The sequence below is a fragment of the Natrix helvetica genome (assembly GCF_964273705.1).
Source record: "Natrix helvetica genome assembly, chromosome: 1".
Classification (NCBI taxonomy): domain Eukaryota; kingdom Metazoa; phylum Chordata; class Lepidosauria; order Squamata; family Natricidae; genus Natrix; species Natrix helvetica.
The window spans coordinates 212,501,621-212,524,687 of NC_138548.1; the positions used below are offsets into that span (position 1 = coordinate 212,501,621).

The 23,067-nt window shown below is 40.8% G+C and overlaps 1 protein-coding gene across 4 annotated transcripts in view; it reads left to right on the forward strand.

Annotated features, from left to right (window-relative positions):
• RARG (retinoic acid receptor gamma) overlaps positions 1-23,067 on the forward strand; it is a 161,338-nt gene that overhangs the window by 100,435 nt on the left and 37,836 nt on the right. Inside the window, exon 1 of one of the 4 annotated variants that reach the window (XM_081936372.1) lies at positions 4,912-5,402. The exons of the other annotated variants lie outside the window; for them this stretch is intronic. Within the exon in view, the coding sequence (XP_081792498.1) occupies positions 5,252-5,402 (151 nt within the window). The 5' untranslated portion in view covers positions 4,912-5,251. Of the gene's footprint in view, positions 1-4,911; positions 5,403-23,067 lie in introns of those variants that run through there. 4 annotated transcript variants of the gene reach the window in all.

Consider the following 23,067-nt stretch of genomic DNA (forward strand, 5'->3'; position numbering starts at 1 on the left):
GCTAGATCTCTATAGAATGTATCTAAAATAAAATAATTGACAGCTGGCTCAGGTTGACCTTATGGATAATTTGACCCAGCCCCACTCCACATTCACTCCTTCAATGGGATTCATCTCATAAAAAATTGAAGAATCTTAAATCAATCTTCCACATTCTAAAACAATTTCTAATTTTTCTGTTAAAATGGCCACAGGGCCACTATGGGTAAACTTTTTATCTCTCCCTTTAGGAGAGATGTATTCAAGTGACCATGTCATTTATGATAAGATTCTAGGGAATGTGCCAGTGTTTTATAAGGGAGGGTAGGAAATATGTGCCCATGGGTATTTATCAGCCAATCAATAACCTCAGAATATTTCCCACTCTCTTCTCAATGAAGAGAACCTGACTACCATGGCTGCCAAATAACTTAGGGCTGCATATTTCTATCTTTGCAAACTTTTATTTTGATACAGTGGGTCACGGTGGCACAGTGGTTAGAGTGAAGTACTGCAGGCTACTTCTGCTGACTGCCAACTGACTGCAATTTGGCAGATCAAATCTCACCAGGCTCAAGATGGACTCAGCTTTCCATCTTTCCGAGGTGGGTAAAATGAGGACCCAGATTGTTGGGGGCAATATGCTGTCTCTGAAAACTGCTTAGAGAGGCCTGTAAAGCACTGTGAAGCAGTATGTAAGTCTAAGTGCTACTGCTATTGCTACTGCTAAAGTTTTGTTCAAGATTGTTGCTGAAGAAAGTTCCCAAATCCATGCAGAGCTAGTGCATCTCATTTAGCTGCTCAGATAAACTTTCTAAGTTCTTATCCCATATGGTTCTGTTAGTCACATCACTTACTTGACCAAGACTGGCATGAAATTTGGAATGAGATTTGCAGAAAAAATAAGGGTCAAAGCAAAGTGTTTGTCCATTGAGAGTCATATTTGTAGACTCAGGGCTGAAAAAAGCTTGGGAGGACAGATTATTAATGATTAATATATGTAACTAACAAAGCAAGTTTACTTAATTAATTTGCTTCCTTTTACGTGATGAAAAGGCCTTTCAAACATCTGCATGCCAAATGTAATAATATTTGGCTCAACAATATTTATTACCATTTTTGTAGGTGTTGGGGAGAAAAAGACACAAATTATGCAGTAAACTATGATGTGGGCATTTTGTTTTGGCCTGTTGTATAAACCAGTTATTGTAGTTTGTAATTCATGGTTTATGGTTCAATATGTTTTCTGAACGTAGCCAATTGTGTAATGACTAACTAAACCTTTTCTTTATTTGTTGCTTTTCTGTAGTGCCCTGCTGGATTAGATCTCTGTTCTCACAGTGGCCAACCAACTGTACAAGGAAGTCTACAGATGGCCTTCAGAGGCTGTCACACTTCCCACGACTTCCATTAATTGGTCCAATTCTTATTTGAAGCCAGCCAAGCTGGTAGACAGAACCACATCTTGTGGTAGGAAGTTCCAAAGTTTGGTTACAAAAATATTTCCTTTTATCTGTCCTGTTTCTTCCTTCATTTGATTACATTGGGTAACCTCCAGTACTATAATTAGGGAATTGGAAAACAGTTTATTGTCCACTTTATCAATGCCATGCATATTTTTATATACCTCTATCATATTCCCTTTGTTTGCCCCCTTTCTAGACCACAAGGCTTTAAAAACTAAACATGTAACAAGATTTCCGCATAGCGAAGTTGCTTCAGCCACTTGATTATCTTAGTTGTCCTCCTCTGAACCTTTTCTAGATCCATTACATCCCTTTTGAGGTACAGTGACAGAAGTGTATGCAATATTCCAGATGTACTTGCACCGTTGATTTATGCAAGAGCATTATAATATTGGCATCCCTTTTTCAATACTACTTCTTATCATCCTTAATTTGCTGTTGGCCTTTTCCGTGGAACTGGACATATAAGAGTGTCCACACCTTCAGTCAATTGTTTATCATCCCTCCAAAGTCTTTTTCTTCATCAGTCACTGATAACTCTGATCCCAGTACTTGATATAAGGATTTTTTGGCACCAGTGTTCACTAGTTTACACGTGCTCATGTCATATGACATCTGACATTTTGATACCCATTTCTCTGATGGGCTTTTTGCAGTCCCTTATTATTTTTGCCACTCTGAACAATTGAATGTCACTAGCCAATTTGACTATTCCACTAGTCTCACCCAGTTCCAGATCATCTATAAATGTCTTGAGAAGCACCAATCCTAGGAAGTATCCACTAATTCCATCCTTCCTGAGCAAGGTCCATTCACTCCTACTCCTTGTTTTCTAACCTTTAGCCAGTAGCTTATCCACATCCTTCCCTCTTTTCCATGACTGTTAGGCTTACTGAGAAATCTTGGATGAGGGACATTATCAAATACTTTTTGAAATACTTTTTATATCTCATTACTCTATCTTTCCTCCAGCAGCCAGAAGCAGTGTACATGGTACTCCATTTTCTTCATAGGAATCCCATGTGCATTGGGCTGAGAGATTAATTGGCTTGATGACTTTTCATTGCTGAGGATGGAGTTGAACCCGATCCTCCTCAGTTCTAGTTGATCATCTTATCCATTGCATCACTCTCCCTATAACCACATTGTCCGTAATGGGTGAATCAGGGGGGGAAAGAGCTAAATGGCTTTATTGAGGGCAACAGTTTTACCTGTGACAGGCAGCATTACCTATCAATAGGTGGATGCTAGAGTCACTCATTTTGAAATGTTTCATTTGTTGATTTCTGCATATTAAGCTCTGGTCCCATTTGTAGGGACAAATTAGATCCAGAAGGGATTTTGCATGTGAAAAAGTGATTATTCCAGTTAGTTCACTTGCCACATGGCCAGCTTATAGCTCTGTGAATATATACTGCTCCGCTACAAAATTTCTTATAGTGATTTTGAGAGACTGACTGGGAAGGGGAGGGGGGGGAGGAAGACTGTACATCTGAATGTGGTAAAGAATGAATCTGCTCTGTGCTGTGACATGGGAATGTAGCAGTCACATAAATCAATATCACACTGTTTTAGTTCTATTAATTAAATTCAGATTCCTTTGCTGTGCCCAGATATTGTACTCACTAAGGTTTTTTTAAGTGAATAAAACATGCATTTGCAATGTGGAATTATTTATTTCTTTATCTATTCTGATTATACATACAAAAGCAGCAAGATATGTTTTGAATTCAGAGTTGGTTTATTTTTATTTTTTATATGCACAGACTAATTATTTGGGTAGCTTTCCAAAATCCCAACCCTTGATTTTGGAATTAAAGTGTTGGATTTCAGAACTAAATTCCTGTTCCACATAACTACGTGGACATGGGAAGAGAAGAAACTGCTTTATATGCTGTGATTTGGCCATGAGGAATTTATCTGCTGGGGTTCTCCATGATAATAATTAAGACACAATGAGCAGAATAAACATCATTTCAAGTACTCTGCTGAATGCTCTGTTACCCTACTTGTAATAATCCTACTTAAAAGTTGATTCCTGCTGTCCATGGGATGGATCCAAAGCCCCTTCCTACAAAGATATTCCAGGACCATTACAGTTAGTCCTTGACTTACAACCACAATGGAACCCAACATTTCCATTGCTAAGTGAGACGGTTGTTAAGTGAATTTTGCCATTTTAGTTCTTAAATGAATCACTGCAGTTGTTAAGTTAGTAGCATGGTTGTTAAGTGAATCTGGCTTCCCCCTTGACTTTGCTTGTCAGAAGGTTGCAAAAGATGATTGCATATCACTGGGGACACTGCACCCGTCATAAATACGAACCAGTCTCCAAGCGGTTGAATTTTGATGTGACCATGGGAATGCTGCTATGGTCATGTGTGAAAAATGGTCATGTCACTTTTTTTCAGTGCCGTTGTAATTTCAAATGGTCATTAAATGAACTGTAGTGAGTCGAGGACTACCTGTACCACCTATTCCCAATTTTGGGTTGCTGATGGGTTACCTTGTATTTATTCTGTATGGACTTTAGTGCAGTTTCCTATATTAATTCTCTGCTCATAACTTTTGCCAAACTTCTTATGGTGATTATAAAGGAAAGGTACCTATTTTCCCTCTCACCTTTCAGGGCAGGCTTATGTTTTCTATTCAGCCATTCTTCCTCTGTGAATACAGAAGTGTGAGCCCTTTTTCAGGCGATACATTTTGCTGGCAGGGGCAGGCTAGAAAAAGCAGCTATTTGTAGCAGGGCGACAACTTCCCTTGGATCAACTTTCAAAGTTACTCAACCTTCATCATGGGGGCAGGCAGCACCTTCCAGGCACAATGGAAATAGGGAGCTAATTTGGGAGATCAGGCCAGGCTGTATCATGCCGCACTTAATCCCCAGATCTCTACCTTATCCTCAAATCGGTTTGTTTTATAGGTTTACTGAACTCAAGACTAATGATAGGGCCGTCTCCTTTCGGATTATAAAAATGCGGTGTTCCCTCTGTTGCCGATCTGTCAGCCTGGCCTCCCAAAATGCACGCGTGTTTACTCAGCCCCCAATTCCACCGAACTCTCTTCCGCGTAAATACGCGTATCAACTCTGGTACGTTTGCTAAACTTCGCAATCCTCTTCTGCTTGCTGCATTCTGAGTGCCATCGTGGGTGCGGCTTGGGAAAGAGAAGCGGCAACAGAAAGGAGGAAAAACAAAATAAACCAAACCAAACCCACACTCATACACACACGGCCAACAACAGCGCTGCCTACGTGTGCGCGCGCGTTTGCCTATTGTTCCTTGTTGCGCGCTTGCCAAATCACTGTTTGGGCGCGTTTCCTAGGTCCTGCTCGGCGTGTTATGCCCCCGTATGTGACTGTTGTGTGTAGTCAGATTTTGTGCATCCGTCCCACAGGGTCCAGCCCCTTTCGCTCCCAAGCCACGCCCACCAATTGGGGAGTCCTTAGCCGCTTTCGCGGCAAGGTAACAGCTTCTTCAGCGAGCAAGCTGGAGCGATCGGAAAGGCTGGACTTCTCAGCTCCCAACTTCACGCGGGACGTGTATTACACGCGGGACGCCGAGAAAGTGGCGTGTGAGCGCGAACGGGCTCGTTTGATAGCAGCCCGAGTTATTCCTCCTCTTCCCCCCTCCCGCCGCCTCTCCGGGAGGGAGGCGAACATTTCCTTTTCTTCTTGGATCACCAGCACAAGCTCACTATTAGTAGCATCATCCTCATCCTCATCACCACCATCCATATTTTCGCCACCGTATCCTCCTTCTCCCTCGCCTATTTCCATTGGAAGCGGATTCCGGAGGGGAAAGATGTACGACTGCATGGAGGCATTCGCCGTCACGCCGCGGCAGCTCTACGATGTTACTAACCGGAGCGCTTGCATGCTGCGGAAATCCAGCATCAGTCCGTTTGCCTTGGGCTTGGATCCCTTCGGGTGGCCCCAACCGGCCAGCCTACAATGTAGGTGGATTGTCGCCGATCGGCATTAATGCTGGTCGTATATGTGGGGGAGTGGGGGGGGGAGGGTATGAATCGAGGCGATGGGTTCGTTTTCCGAAGAGGGTCGATGCGGGTGGGGTTGTAAATGTAGAGCAGGCATAGAATAAATCTCTCGTGGGCCTTGAGCACGAGTGGATCTGCGGGGCATCCTGCTAGGGGGCGCTGTTTGCTGCGTAGGCGGAATTGCGTGGTGGATTCGAACATAATTTTCCAACTTTTTTGGTTTCCTGCTTTGGAATTCCAGAGTTGCAAAAGAGGGGACACTGGCATCGGGGAAGAGGGATAATACGAGGAACCAAGCCCGCCCCCGCCCTCGGTGCCCGCCCCCGCCCTCGGTCTTTTGATGGGAAGAGGACAAGCGTGATTGTCTCTCGGGAACATTTGCAGCAGCCGCCTTTCTTCGCTTCTGATCTCGGGAGAGAGTTCACTTTCTCGGGAACTGGGGAATACCTCCAGTTTGTGGCTCTTTGTCTTGACTTGGAAGCTCATTATGAACACCAGATGAGGAGGAAACTTTGAAGTTCCTTTTCATTCTCTCTCTCTCTCTCTTTTTTAAATAAAGGATCTGAGTATGCGCGCGTGTGTACAGAAAGTATAGGAGAATGGATATCTGAGAGAGGCTATGTTTAATTTGAAAGTTGGAGAGGAACAGGAGGTGATGCTCATCCTTTAAAAGCCAGACAGCTGTGGACTGATTTTAACTTTCGTCCCCTCCTTTTTTTTGGGGGGGGGGAGTTGTGATAAAATGCGCGCGCCAATGTGCGATCTTGAAATTCGCCTTCCATTCCACCAGATCAGATGCAACCAGATCCCAAAGCGGGGCAGACCAGTCAGTGGGTTGGGGGGGTGGGGGCAGGGGAAGGTGGATTAGACGAAGCGGTGCCTTTATTTTCAGACGGTCCGGAAAATCTGGAAGTGGAGGCGGCGGTGTCGGAGAGATCTGTCAAACACCCAAGGGTGTCCCCAGCGGATCCTCCTGCGCTCCCTTTTTCCTCTTTGAGCAGCTGCCAAATCGCTTCCCTCCTAGCCCGCTCTCTTCTCTCTCTTTCTCTCTCTCTCTCTTTTCTTGGCACCCATCGCGGGTGTTTACAACATGGAAAAGCAAAAGTCTTAGATGTATATTTATATACACACACGCACGCACACACGCCCAGCGGGTGCAGGCTCGCAGCCGCGTCGCAGGGGAATACCTGGAGATGGAGTTTTTGAGTGTTGAGTTCCTTCTTTCCCTCCCTCCCTCCCCCGCCGCCCGATGGGAGTTCGCGCTCGCTCCCTCTTAGCTCGCTTTCAAAGCGGTTTCATTTGGAGCGGCCCCACCCCGCCCGGGCTGCCCGAGCGCTGGCTGGGAAATGTGGCGCTTTAACTCTTTCGCTGGCTTGCTGCAAATCAAAACGCTTCTTGGGAGAATCTCGGCTTTAGCCCGGGGCGTTGGAGGAGCAAGATTATGCTTCCCCTAAGACGAAAGGGGAAATAGTAGTTGGACAAATTGCCTTCGAAAATCGTGGATCCCCTCCCCCACATTACTGGGGGCGTCTCAGGAGAGACTGGACAGCTGTCTATCAAAAAGCATAGCAATAGCACTTAATATACTGCTTTACAGCCCTCTCTTAGCCGTTTTCAGAGTCAGCATATTGCTCCCAACAATCTGGGTCCTCATTTTTCCCACCTGGAAGGATGGTCAACCTTGAGCCTGCTGAGATTTGAACTGCCGGCAAACAGAGAAGTAGCCTGCAGTATTTCAGTCTAACCACTGAACCACCAAAACTAATACGAGAATGGGGTTGGACTAGATGATCTCAGAGGTCTCTTCCAATTTTGTTGCAACTGTTGCTGTTACTGACAAGGCAGAGAAACCGCAATTTCATTAGTGTAGAAAGGTTTGGGTGGGAGAAAGGCCTGTCTGAGATCATTTGAAAATGCATACCAATAATAATTCACCTTTTCCTCTTCCTTTTCCAACTAACCAGACTTCAGTAATAGGGAGTGCCTCTGGGCATGAGCAGGATAGGGGTAATTTTTTATAGCTTTACATTTCCGGGCCATAATTTTGGGGTAAACTTTAATTTGGGGTAAACTTTAATTGAGGTGCCTCCTTATAAATTACAATGCTTTCCTTCTGGTGGCCTGTATGAATTAGTATATGGTATTTACTGTAGATACTATCTCTTCAAGCTGTTGCCCTCCAGGTAAACTAGGACTACAACTCCCCTAATCCATAGCCTTTAGCCATGCATTGTCTGCTTTGTTCCAATACATCAATAAGTTGAGGAAAGCTGATTTATGGATTATGCCTATAAATTAATACCACTTTTCAGAACATGAAACAGAGTGGGTTTCATTCCCCAAGGACTCATAATTCCTCTTTAGTGTGAAAGAGTGCACATGAACTAACAATAGCGGTAAGATGGTGATGCAAATACAATGTAGAAAAAAAGTTTCCTAATAGTTTCAGGTCAGTTGGAACTGTATGACACAATACTGCCTCTGATGATGACTCCCACTACAGCTACCAGTACATATGCATCAGAGTATTGTGATGTCACCAACATTGTCTTTGCTAACCAGCATTGTGAAATGGGCATTTTTTTTTCTCTAGACTTTGCTGCAGACTGAAAGTGGTGCACCTCTGCCTTAGCTCTTATGTTTTCGTGAACACATTTCTAGTACGATGTTTCCATCTGCCTTTTATTTATTTTTATTGATCAGGTTTACAAAATTTTGGCGTTTTGTTTTGCAATGAAGTGGGAATTCAGGGAGTAATCAGGATAAAGTGGTAGCTGCTTTAATGAACATCAGCAATCACAAATGAACTTATCATACGTGCAGTATATATGCTTGCAAATAAGCAATGCCCTTGGGCAGAGTATCTATTATAAATTGAAGAGTGTTGATTACATAGCTCCCTTCTGGGTTGATGATGTGCTACAATTTACGTATGAATGGTAAAGCAGCTGAATACATCCAAATATACAACAAGGGATAGTAACTTCACTGAACTTTATAGGATCATTTTGCTTGAAACATTAGAACTTGATTGCTGAAAATCAGGTCAAATAAACGGCTCTCTGAGGATAAGTACCATGGGTGTGATTGTATATAGAATTAGATGGGCCATCCAGAAATCCCAGAGCTGTCAACTAAGGAAATTTACATCAAAAAATTCCAGCAAGTGACAATGACAAAACATAGAAAACCATATAGATGTTCTACATAATCACCAGGGGTTAGCTTGACTTGAGGGAAATAACATAAGGCATCAAGAGATGAGAGCCCCAGACAACCCTGGCTGATCCTGAAAAACTAAGCAGAGTTGGATCTAGATAATATTTGGTTGGGAGACCACCAGAAAATCTAAGGGCTGTAGACTAGAATGAAAAAAAATATTTCTGAAGAAACCCCCAGCAAATGAATTCATATTCATTTTAATAAAACTACAAAGGTTTTGCAACCTGTGCATGTGCCCATGTTGTCTGCCTGAGGGAATCTTTACTAGAATCAACCCTTGTAATTGAGCCCCTATCACTTCTGCAGGTGGTGAGTTGCTTTGAAGGCATCTTTATCCAATTCAGGAAGTCTTCCTTCTTGTTCTCTCCCTTTACCTAACAAGAGAGCCAGTCCTTTGTGCGGGTGTGGGTATTTCTGAGGGAACATATATTTCTAAGTGTGGGACATACTCCGCAGCATCAGGAATGCCATTGCTAAGACAAATGGCTTATATAGCACCCCAGCTGCAAACATTTTACGGCTGGTTATAAATGGCTTGTTTGAAGCTCCACCGAGAAGAGGGTAGGAATTTCCTCAATTTCAGTAATTTAGTCTTTTAAAGCCCTCCTCCGACCCCTCCTTCTCAAACTGAGCTAGCTGGCATTTGTGGAGGAGCAGAAGCAGGGACCCTGAGTTGGAGAGAGCAGATGACCCCTGCCTGGGTTGATGCTGGACACAGTCTGAGGCTAAAAGTGCTGAGCAGCTGCCATTCATGCCCGTGGAGACTATTGAGTAGTCTGACTTGTTTCAATTTCCTGTCTCCTTATTGGTGGATCAGTGGCAAGATAAGATAGTGGCACCAGATAACTACACCAAGCTGCATATTCAGGACTGCAGAGATACTCTGTGAATACAGGATACTGCTCTAGTACTGGCTATTTTTGATCTTTGGCACGTTTTAGTCCAGAAGAGGAGTAAATTACTTTATCTCTCTGAAAGCATGTTCGGCATCCATTATAGAGTGCAAGTGCCTGTGCAAATATCTTTTGACAGGGATCCTACCCAGATTAATACTTACTAGTTATTAATAATAATTAATAGTTGAAACAAACTGTTTCAACTTCTCCCCTCAGGATGCAGCTACAGAGCATTGCATGCCAAATCAACTAGACACAAAGACCGTTCTTTTCTTTTCCTGGTGCCATCACTCCGCTGAACACTTAATTTCCACAGTTCTGTCATGTCTTAAGTATATTATCCACGTAGTATGACTATATTACTTTTATCATTCGCATCTGTTCCACTAACTCTAATGGTATTATTATTATTGTTGTTGTTGTTGTTGTTGTTGTTGTGATTATTATCCTTTGCTATTATGATTACTTTGTTGTTTTGCATGTACACTGAGAGCTTCTGCACTGAAGACAAATTCCTTGTGTGTCTAATCATACGTGGCCAATAAAATCTCTTCTCTTCTCTTCTCTTCTCTTCTCTTCTCTTCTCTTCTCTTCTCCTATCCTATCCTATCCTATCCTATCCTATCCTATCCTATCCTATCCTTTGCCTGTGCTTTGCCCTGCAGATTAGAGCCCAGTAAGATATGAAACCATTTTTTAATGTTATATAATTTCTTAATTCAGAATCAAACATGTGGGTTGATTTGTTGCTGTTCTTCTCAATGTATAGGCCTTACATATACTGTATAAACAGCACTCTGAAAGCAGCATGTTACATTTTTAGCATTGGCTATGTATGTGAATATATTTTTGAACAATAGCTTAGAGGGTTTTAAAATCATAACTAATGATATCTTGCCTCTAATATGGAATAAACTCATAGCTACATACCAAATGGAAACACATGTTGAAAAAGAAACCTATCAGCTTAAAAGTAAAAGAATAGAGATTTAAAATCTTAACTCTAGCAACTGAAATCAGTTTAGGTCCACCTTCAAGATTTCATATTATAGCAGAACTGAGGTCACATATACAACTGCAAATATGATAGCAAATATTATATAAGATGAGATCCCTTTGAAGGAGCAAGGCAAATGAAGAATCATGATTTCCTTTGATGCTGCGTCTTGTTGCAGCATCCCAGAGTTGTTTGTATATTTTATACTCTGTATTGAGAGAAATTTTGAAAATAAGAATGAATTTCTTATTTTTTTATTTAAAAAGTGTTTTAGCAATAGAACCAATCTTCAGCAATCTAGTTTTCATAAATGAGGGGGGAAAATAAAAATGGAAAAAATAGAACATTTTAAAGCCACAATGTACTGAAGGAAATTAAAGGTCGTTGGAAGGTTCAACTCTAGATGGTGGGGCTCATTTCTGTTTCCTAGCCGAGGGAGCCAGCACTGAAGACTTTTCTGTCATCATTTGGCCAGCATGACTATACACCGAGCTGCACCAAATGCTGTTATCTTCCCATCGAAGTGGTACCTATTTATCTACTCACATTTGCATGCTTTAGAACTGCTAGGTGGGCAGGAGCTGGGGCAGGTAATGGGAACTCACCCCGTCCCACAACACTTAGGTCTCAAACTGCCAACCTTCTGGTCAACAAGCGCAGCATCTTAACTGCTAAGCCAAAGTATACAGGTTGCTCATTGATGGTGTAAGCCCATCTCATCAAACATCTAGTTATCTGGCAGATAAACCTTTCTCTTTAGATCTATTTTACAAGGCCTTTAGATGTGCGCTGCCATTTACCTATTCTGACTAAAATGATTGAAAAAATGGTTCAGATCTTTTTTGCCGGTTATGTGGCAGCACTGAGCTGACTTGACTTTCTTAAAAAGCTAACTTTGCAGACCATCAAGAACACTTAGGCAACCAAGGTGTTCTTTTTAAAAAAAATCTGGAATGTGATGATGGTAAAATGCTTTTCTATTGTTGTTTGGGAAAAAGCACCCACGTGGACATATTGCCTGGACACCAGAATTGGGTTAAACTCTTTAATCTGTGATTCACTAACTTTGTGATACCATGATAGAATTCTTTATTGGCCAAGTGTGATTGGACACATGAGGAATTTGTCTTTGGTGTATATGCTCTCAATGTACATAAGGAGAATAAAATACATTAATCAAGAATAAAAAGATACAAAACTTAAAATAGTGAAGGTTACTAATAAGCTATCAAATTGTATTAGGAAACATAAAAACAATATAAATTGAAAGATACAAGCACCATGGTTATAGTAATAAGTTGGAAGAGATAGATACTAGTAAGGAAGAGAAGACTAATAGTAATACAGTCTTACTAAATCCAATCCCACTATTTGGGAACCTCTGACTTAATTTTTTGAATTTTTAAAAAAATGGGTTTGTAAACCTTCCTGCAATTATTATATTTTTTTATATAGAGTTGGGAAACTGAATGTAGAAATGGGAATCGTATCTTTTTTTATATATATGTGTGGAGCTGTGCACTTCAGATAATGTATTCTATCAACTTATCTTGGAATCACCTTTCTGTAGAGATGGGAAAATTTGGCCTCCATAAGTGGAATAATCCAAAGAGTTTCTCATCCTTGTTTCTTTTGGGAATTGCTGAACATATCCTGCTCCTCCTTCCGAGGCATACTTATATTTTGAGGACAACAAATAGCTATGCATGATTGACTTTCATACTGTTTTGTTCCTCTAATTGATTGTTATAGAATAGGAGGGATAAAACACCATACCAGGCAGGGCTGTGCTTTTAAAAATAAATCTCAAGCTACAGTTTATTGGCAATATTGTCCTGCTACCCATCTGTAAAATTATTTTTACAGACATATCAAATTAATGATGTCCACACAATTATAGTAATCTAAAATCAGATATTCAAAAACTATAAACAGAGAAAAAAGTCAGCAGTGGGTCTCCCCAAAACAAAATAAGTCTAAATTGGTTTGAATACTACAGCCTACAATCAGCTTTCCAGACCATTCAAGATCAAACCAAAATTTGCTTATATCAAAACACATTGAAATTCTAACTAGCATAGCAAAATTACACTCAAACCAGAGAGTTTCAGCGTTGAGTTTGAGGGCTCGGTGTATCATTTTGTTGATCTGAAGTAGAGTCTCTTCAAGTACACCCTTGAAGAAGGGACTGATCATGGTTGGAGAACTCTAAGTCACAACTGAAATTGTTGCAGCTTTTTCTGAAACGATACTGGCTCTGGAGATGTCAAATCTTCCAGGGGCCCACATTCTCTGGACCTTACTGGTCAGTGTCTATTTCCAGACGTATTTCCTTCCTAGTCCATTAAGGCATTTGTTGATCCCTATGTCCCATGGAGGATGCTGAATAGTTTATAAACACACAGAGATAGATAAACCGGGCAGAGAGTTCTCTTCTTTTCTTTGCTGTTCCTGCCTCGTTCCTCCAGGCTGCTGATGGTGTGTACAGAAGCTATTTGGAGAGGATTAAGTTTGGGCTAAAATGTGGTGCTGTCCAGGAAATAACAGGCCTGATAAGAGCTTGGCCTGACAACAGCTTGAAGGAGGCTCATGTAAGCTGGAGTGTGGTTTCTGATACTTCTGATAAACAAGGCCTTCTCTCTTCCCCATTCAGCTGGGCGGGCTGGAACTGGGAGTTTGAGTGACAGTGTTATAGATGAGGAATTCTGGTGGAGCATGAATGAGTGTGGAGGGAAAGGAATTCATGGCGCAATCTAGCGGTTCAGGACTTTGAAATGAAGGGGGTTAAATATAGGGGGGGTGGGGTGAAGAACAATAAGATACTGGCAGGGATTTTTTATAATACAGATTTTCCAGATGAAGACTCGCCCTGTGCCTGCCTTGCTAAGAGAATTAATTAAAACTCTTTGCTCTGTAACTCTTACTACTACTGCGGTAGTAAGATTCAGGCATGGGGTTCTTTAAGTGGACTTCCTTCAAGTAATACATTTGGTGGAGAGGACTACATTCCTCCTATTTCAGTTGTTTTACTGGGCCAGATTACTAAAGCCCAGTGAGCTGGACAGTCAGCCTAACTGTTTACTAATGTAGTGGTGGGAGGATTTCCCCCCTGATTTTTCTGTGTGGAGTTTCAATATGTGTTTCTCTTTCTTCCTTTACTTATGGGTCCCAAAGCCTACTGCCAGCACACAGGAGTATAGAGCATTCATTGATTTTGGAGTCCGCAGTCGTTCAAGGCCTTGAGTGAGAATACAACTCTGTAGTCTAAAACAGTTTTTATAATCCTTGGAGAGAGAAGTTCAAGCAGGAGGCTTGAAAGTGAGTCAAAATTGTTGAGCCTAACTCTGCTGTTCTTTTCTGTGGCAACCATAGACAAGCTAATTTTGTGGGCTGTGTGGTTTCCAGTTTGGATGAGTGTATTTAGTTAAAAAAATTGCATAGTTGTTCATCTCACCAAATGGGCAATGTATATTTTATGTACGTGTGTGTATATGTATGTGTATATATGTGTGTGTTGCATTTGTGCTGATAAATAAATAAAGGGAGACTAGTATAGATCTATTTAGCTCTCATCAGCTAGCCATACCCTTACTGGGATTTGAACCTGGGCTGTTTTTACATGTTAGGCAGTTGTATTAGCCTCTAAGCCACAAGCTTTCCTCCCTTATAGTTCCTGAACTGAAAGACAGATTAGTTAATATTAGTAAGATCACTAGCCTCAACAGGTATTAAAGCACCTTTTCTAATTCTTCTCCAAACATTATACACTTCAAATCCAGTTACCCCTGCTCATCAGTCATACTAGCTAAGTGCCAATGACATGACTGGTTGAATATCATTTTGCTAGGAAACAGAGTTGACTGTGTTCAGACTTCACATTAAACCACTCTCTTTTTTGTTTTGTTTTGGATTAATGTATTATGTGAACCAAGCCAGTAGAGTTTACTTATGAGGCAGAAAAGTGGAATGTAAATTCATGTTATCTTCATAATTTTTGCAATAGAGCAGCAAAATAAACTGCAACCATCATCACAGCTTCTAAACCATGGATTATGGCATTGCATATAGTGTAAACTATACAATAAACAATCATTAATACATGGCGTAGTGTGATTTGTGAAATCAGTCATGTACGAATCCTGTCTGGTATGGACAATGAAAGTGAAAATATTTTTTTCATTGATTCCAGAAGAATCCAACGATACCTTTTCTGTTCTTCTTAGCAGTCTTTTACTATTATACATTATCTTGGTACCTGGTTTGCCATTTTCAATGGATAACACAAAGTATTTAGAAACCAATTCCCCAAATTCAGGGTCCATGACTGCAGCCATGCAAGTCTTCATTAATGGATTTTACTAGAAATTCACATAAGGTTTCATATTTACAACTCTCCTGATATCTTTCTACCACTTCTTGACCAAAATAGCCAAATTCTATTAAGAACATGACAAGAACATGGCCTTTTGATCAGTAATGCTGCAATCTTTTCAATTGGGAGCAATTTAGCAACCCCAGTTTCAGTCTGTTTCCAGTGGGATGCCATCTACAATATTTATTTATTTTTTACTACCAGTCAACTACAAGTGGAATTGCCATTGATTTTTTATTTTGTCCTGGAAAGTTCATCCTTTCTTTATTTTCATTCTGTTGTGTTCCCTCCGGACCAAAGTGAAAACTTTGCACTGGGGGGTGAGAAGAGCAACAGTCTGCTAAGCAGGCATTTGAATTTTTTTTTTAAAAAAAACCACATGTATTTAGCTAGCTGTTTGTCAACTTAAACATGATTGGCTATTACTACCCATGAAATATCAAGAAACAAAATACAGATTCGGAATGTTAAAAGTAACAATCACCAGAAAAGCTTTTCTTTTTCCTTATTTAATTTTGAACAGTAAGGTTCAAGTATCACAGCAGTATAACAATGATGTGCTTGCATAATATGTTAAAAGCATTTTTTTTAAAAGTTGATAATTACAAGGTCAAGGAAATTGTGCCATTTAAAAGCCCAAAATGAAGAGTTATACAATAATGCCCTTTACAGTGCTTTAGATTTATAGCTATTGAGCTGTGCATTAAATTCATTGTTCAATATGTAACTACCCATGCCAGCCCCTCCTCAAGACAGAAGAGTAGAGGATGCTATGAGTATCTACACCAGAGGAAGTTAGATAATCCCTCCCCCCCACAACAAACAAATCAATTGCCTCCTAATATTGAGAGCACTGTTTGTCAGGGGAAGATAGCATCCACAGTACTACATTTGGTAGATTATTTGTGGCAACTTAAATTGCTGCAGCATGCATGTTTACAGGTTAGCGAGTAAAAATATTATAAAGCTGGTAGGTATTTTAGCAGAGGGACTGAGGTAGGTTGGTGTACAGACCAAATGTAAATTGAAGAAGTAAATAAAAAAGGAGTGCATTGTTGTGATGTTAAAACAGAAATGCAACTAACATATCCAATAGAAATGGCATCCATGAGCATGAAAGTTGATTTTACCATGGCCTTCCACCACCCAGTATTCGTCAGATGTGGTGAATTACAGTTTTCATCCTTCTCAAATAGCACTGCCATTTCTTGTAGTTCCAGACATCTGGAGGGCACCAGATTAAAGAAAATTGACTTGCCAGTTGTTGTTGCAACTTGGCAGCATGTAAATAAGATGCTGTCCAATCCAGATCTTTGCCCATCTACCTTGGTATGGAGGGTTCTGACCAATGACTGTTGTCCAGGATTTCAAAACAGGTATTTTCTCCAATCGTATCTGGAAATGCTGAGAGCCTGTCACTTAGGGGTTCAAAAGGTAATGTGTAAAAGAAGGCTTTAATTTCCAGTGATTTCAGCCAGGAATGTCCATATGCAAAGGTAATACATACAACTGCTTTTACTTCTGCCCTAACTCCTTTTTCAGGTTTTACTGCTATAGTCTACAGCTGCCTTCTTGCTATTTTTAAACTATTTTAATGTGCTTTATATGTGTTGACATTAGTTTTAATTGGATGCCCATGTTTATTGTTGTGTACCTACCTTATGTGAAAAGTCCATTTACCAATGCTTTAAATAAATCATCAGGCCAGAATGCCTAGTAAATTTTTGTACTAGTAAATCTTGTTAAACTTGTGTCCAGATCCTAGACCTGCATGAGAATAGCATTAGTCCATCTATCGGGGCCTCTCCCTCGGCAAACAGTGCGTCAAATAAGATGGTTTAAGAATCCAAACCCGGTTTGCAAGGAAACACAGAGAGCAACTCTGTGCAGATTAAGGGAGTTTGCATGTTGAAGGAGTGACTCAACTGTAGCTTCTATCCAGCGAAAGCTATTTTGGGGTAAAGAGATTTTTTTTTTGTTTCTCTCTGACTTGGACTGAATGAGTACATTGTGCAGAAAAACATTTGCGGTTTGAAAAAGAAATTGCAGTGGTACAGAATCCTCCTCTAACGTCTTTCAGGCCAAGACATAGTAACTTAACATGTATTCTCAATCTACATAGTACTGAATGAAACTGCTATGCTCAATGACTGTATACCTGAGTCTCATATGTGGGGGACAAAATAATTAGATGTTTCTTTGTGGTCCTGCTCCCTTGCTGGCTTCCTACAAAAATCTAGGCAGCTTATTTGGAACCAATGTTTCACTGGGAAATTATAGATAAATAATAAAATCCAGCCTTTGCTGTACAGTGTTATAGCACACATATTGCATGGTGTATCAGTTCATAATTGTTTTCTGATATCTTCAATGAAACTGCATCAGACTATGGTGTAATAAGAACAAAATCCATGAAGAAAATAAATCAGATTTTCATATGGCAATTTCTTATATTTTGAAATCTCTCAAATCTCAAAGCAGATGATCCAGCTGAAATTTTTCAGTTCATGTTCCATCTATATACTGTATCTTATACTGTAGAATTGTTATGTTTTGGGTTTTTAATATCTGGTGATGTCTGTGTATATATATATATATGTGTGTGTGTGTGTGTGTGTGTGTGTGTGTGTGAGTCATTGAGTCAGTCTTGAATTCTGACAATTGCCTGGTCACGTTCTTCAGTTTTCTTGGCAAGATTTTAGAAATGGTTCACCACTTACCTGTTTTCCAGTGTTGGGAGAGAGTGTCCGACCCAAAGTCACTCAACTGGCTTTGTGCTTAAGGCAAGACTAGTACTCCCAGTTTCTAGCCTGGTCCCTTAATCACTACATCAAGCTGGGTCAATATGCAATAATGCACACTTGGAAAAAGCTGAGGCATGTGTGGTGAATGGAAATAAACTACTGAAATATCTCTTAATTCCCATATCACACATGCCCACATATGCAAGTGTAGTGTGCACCTTATACATTTAAAATGAATCTGGATTCCTTATCTGTCAAACGAGTTCTCAAACTGTACAATATAAGGTGGAAAAAAACCTCCCGACTATTCCACTTCCGGATGTGAATATAGAAGAGGATAATGTTTATGGATGTACACATTCCTACTTTAAAAAAAAAATCAAACAAGCCTATGAAATAAAAGCCCCATCGCAGTTGAAAAGCTATGCTGAACTTTTTTGCCTGATGGATGCTCTAATTAACTGCCTGAAGCGAGGTAATTTGTCAATCTCCACAGGGAGGATTTCAAAAAGATGGCTGTCCCATGCAGTCTGACAGGAGAGGTGAAATTTGGCCACCTTGCTTCAGAGAATAAAAGCAAAAAAATAAAAATTAATTCAACAACTCGTTGAGGTTCTGATACACTTTATGCCTTCTGTTGGCTACTGAAATATTAAAAATTCTACAATGTCTGATAACCCAACCACAAACAAGTGGGCTGCCACTTAGCATTTGTTGCCTTTCGCTGTTACCAAGGGCCAGTAGGAGAGAAGAATCCTGTGGGGCTGCCAGCCATATTTCAAACTGCCTGTCCTGTTTCAGTGAAGGTGCGGTGGCCTCCTGCCCCCTGGGAACGTGCCTGGGTTTGTTCCTTCTGTTGGAGCATCAGATCACTGTCAGTGCAAGGGAATTTATGGCCTGCCCGGCTCTTCCCCTCTACCCAAGGAGGCGGGAGAGCCCCCGTCCTGCTGGGGAATTTATTTCCTGCCCTCTGCTTCCACCTGTTGCAGAACATGCTCTTGATCTCATTTAATGATGCCTCAGAAGCCTAACGGCTTGCCTTCTTCTAGCAGCCATAGGAGGAACGTTGGGTGGCCTTGGCATTCGTCCTTTAGCTACGGAGTGATCATTTCATGGTGTGTGGCTCTGGGCAGCAAGCTGGGAGCTGTCTAATGAGAAAGGGGAGGTCAGGAAAAAAAGAGCTTGCCAGGCTCAAAGAAATCAGCAGTCTGTCCCAGACTGACTGGATTGGGGGGAGGGAGATTTTCTCCTCCCCAATGGAAAGGGGAGCTCTCCAGTTGGTTTTCCCAGCCTGTGGGAAATTTGTGCAAAGAAAGGGACGGAGATGGAACATGGGCGCCCTTTTCATCACATACAAAATGGCCAGATTCAAATAAAACATGATAAATGCTATTGCTCCTCCTCATGCCTTCCATGTTAACAGTTTATTGCACCAAACAGCAAAAAGTTAGGAACTCACACACACACACCCAACATAGCAATTGAACTCCACCAGGGAAATTGTTATGTCTGCGGAATTATTTCTGGTACTTTGTAAAGTCCCACATCCTTGATTATTTTATTTCATTGTTACAGTTTATCCTCTTTCTTTAGAAAACACAAAGCCGCTAACATGGAGCTCCTTGTGATTTCCCATCTGTGTCCTCATCTGGACTTCATTTCTGTGTTTGCAGGCCAATATTCTGTTTCTTTCTTAGCCAATCTTTCATAACACAAGCGAGGAACTCTTCCACTTCTATTGTCTGAAGGAACGTGAAGGAGCAGCCTCACTGAAACTGGCAGACCCATATTGGATAAAGGCCCGCTGAGGACTTTTTGTAGGAGGGGGGTGCAGGATGTAAATGAGCTTATGAAGAAAAATAGGTCACGAATCAAAGCATAAAAGTATTGTTATAAGTGTGGATTTAAATAGTTGTGGTATAGTAGACAATCTTAAGTGCAGGCAAAGGATCCCATAGGATTATAGTTTATCTGATCGTGTGTGTGTGTGAAAATATTTGGGTCGGATCATGCCAGCTGTTTTTTTTCCTGCAAGCGGCTAATGTGCTTTTTTGTTCTGTGAAGTTTTCTTATTTAGGGGCCTTGACGGAATTTTGTGCTGGGGGCACTAGTCCGTAATTAAAAGATGCTAATGTTTTCTGAATGGCTGGGACCAATGCTTCAAAGAACATGGTTCCAGCAAGTGTGTTGACAGGAAATGATAGGTTGGTATGCCTCACCATAATCAGATCTATTCACAAATAAGCCCTTCACTTTGTCTTATAGGACTCTTGACTGCAGTTCTTATTTCTGAGTAATTTTTGATTATGGGTTCCAGGGCTATAAATGCTCAACAAGCAGTATAGAAAGTCTGATAGAAGTGGAATACATTGTGCTGGATACCTTGCTCACTTGCCTCGTAGGCATCGCTTGCTAGATTGCATGCTCAGAGGGGAGAATTGGTTATTTAGTACTGTTTACACTAGGTAAAATGAAAAGAAGCAAAGTTTTTAATGCAGTTTCTTGTCCCCTTACACAGTTTGGCTTGAAATCAACCCCAGAAGCAGATTTGATCAGATTCAATTGGTTTCCATTCCGAGGTGGTGTTCAGCAGGTTCTGACCAGTTCTGGAGAACCAGTAGCGGAAATTTTACTAATGCCACCTCTGACTAGCCCCACCCCCATCTAGTCCCAGCTGATCGGGAGGGAATGGGGATTTTGCCGTCTCCTTCCCTTGCCAAGCCATGCCCACAGAAGCAGTATTTAAAAAATTTGAATCCCATCACTGTTTCTATTCTTTATTTTTCAATTTCTCATATCTGTACATGTGTCCAATTTGGTTAAATAAAAAAGTTGGAGAGAAAGAGATAAGACAGAAAAGGAAACGGTGACTGTAGAGTTCTTCAGTTCTGCCTGGAATTGTGAAAAAAAAATGTTTAATTGGTAATAGCCCAATTACCACCCCCACCCCCACTTACACACACCCATTTCCTGAATTGCATACTGAAACCAATGATATTTCTGTTATTGGCCATTCTTCTTGATTGGTATGAGAGCCTCCTGCCAAATGTGGCTCCATATCATTTTATACATTACTACAGGTAGTCCTCAACTTATCATCACAATTGAGCCACAAACGCATGTTGCTAAGTGAGAAATTTGTTAAATGACAAATGTTACAATTTTTCTTGCCACATTTGTTAAGTGAATCACTGCAGTTATTAAAATTAGTAACACAGTTATTAAGTGAATCTGTTTCCCCCATTGACTTTGCTTGCCGGAAGGTTGCAAAATGTGATCACATGACCCTGGGACACAGCAACTGTCATAAATGTGACTTGGTTGTCAAGCATCCGAATGTAAATCACCTGACCATGGTCATAAGTGTGAAAAAGTCATAAGTCGTTTTTTTCAGTACCGTTGTAACTTCAAACGGTCACTATGTGAACTGTTGTAAATGAATCATGTGGTCATTAAGCGAATTTGGCTTCCCCCTATTGACTTTGCTTTTTGGAAGCTCCCTGGGAAGATCACGTGAACGGTGATCACATGACCCGGGGACAATGCAACTGTCACCAATGCAACTGTCACCAATGCATGCCAGTTGCCAAGCGCCCAAATTTTGATCAGGTGACCTTGGAGATGCTATAATGGTCATAAGAGTGGAAACTAGTAATAAGTCACTTTTTTCAGTGCTGTTATCATTTCAAATAGTCACTAAACGAATGGTTGTAACTGTAAGTCGAGGACTACCTGTATACAGAGATTGCCATTTTAATAAAAATATATGTAGATGACAGTTCCCTCATTTTCCCAACCATTTGTCTTCGTTAAAAAAGAAAAAGAAAAACATAGAATCTCAACTTATTGGGGGGTTCTTCGTTGTGAATAGGACTCAATAATCCTGACCAATATTTCTTCCATATGGACTTTTTATTATTTTAAAGATCTGCTTTGCTCACATAAGGAGAGATCAGCAGCGCAGAAAATCTCACTTTGACAATACAAAATATCTTCATTTTCAGGTTGCCCCAATATTTAACAATTCATCCCATCCCTAAGGGCCAATCCACCTAGTGGTATCATTTATCTTCTTGAAGCAGAGATCTTCATTTTCTTCTAAAAGCAGAATGGGGACAATAAAACAGAGTATCAACCCTATATCTCTGAGGCGTTTTATTGACATTGTGAGCTCAAAAGCTGCAGACAAGTATTACCTTTTTTGCCTAATCTTAACAGCATTGTTTTATTCCTGTACTGTAGATCTATCCATCTTGTGTTCTTCCTTTGTGCCGTACATGTTTGTGTACTGGTACACCTACTTTACCTATTTTATATTCTCCTTAGTGATATTATGAAAAGAATCTTTGATGTCTTAGTTTAAAGAACTTGAGGAGTTAGGACTGCAGATTATCCTGAGTGATGACAGGGAAAGCCTACCGGGTATGTGTGTGATCTTGCATTCCTTCTCTCTTATTCATCTTCTTAAAAAATTCTCACCCGCTTTTCCACATACATCCCTGTCTTCTTGGGCTGCTTACAGGTAAATAAAGGCTTCCACTGAGATCTAATCACCTGGCTGGGCCCCCTTTTGTCTGCCTATATCTTCTCTGGCCCTGGGGAGTCAGTCATGCTCTGCTGGAGCCAAGGGGAAAAACCTCCCTTACCTCTGTTGTCTTATCTCAAAGAAGAGGATAATGCAGAGGGTTAAAATCCAAGAGTTTTTAATTGTCCCTTCTTCTGTGATGCTGATGAGAGAACTCCATGGGGAGGCTGGGATTTCCAGTTGGGAGAGAGTAGAAGGGCTAAGCAGGAATTCAGCAGAGGGAAAACCTATCCTCCTCTGTCAGAAGGGGGTTTTGGAGAGAAGAGGGATAATGTTCGAATATAAATCAAAACTGGGAGAGTAACTAGAGAGAATCCTGATTTCTAAACGACCGAGCAGTGCCATTTCTGAAAGCACCTGAAAGCATACCTGAATTTGCTGGAGCTCCCAGATGTCAGGCTTCGATGCCTTTTTATGACACCAGTCCTTTTTAAATGTCTAGTAGCCTGAGTTCCAGGTATTTAGAGTACTTTGCAGCCTGCAAAACTACCTGAACATCCAAGTTAACTGAGCTCTTAAAGCTAATCTTCATAGAGGAAGTGTTTGCTTTTCAACCCAAGAAAGATATTGTTAATGCCAGGAGTTCACTGGCTAGCTGATCGAGACAGACATTCCCTATTGCCCCTTTCTTTGTCTTTTAAAATTTTGATTATGTCCTTAGACAGTGGTCCAGTCTGTTTGGTTTAATTACATTTTGGCTGGCAGTTCTTCAAATCTCAACCTCTTTTTGTTTGTTGCATACTAACATAGCGGCATCTATGAATGCAGATATTTCTTGGGTGGTCCTATCTCTTGATCTATCTCTGT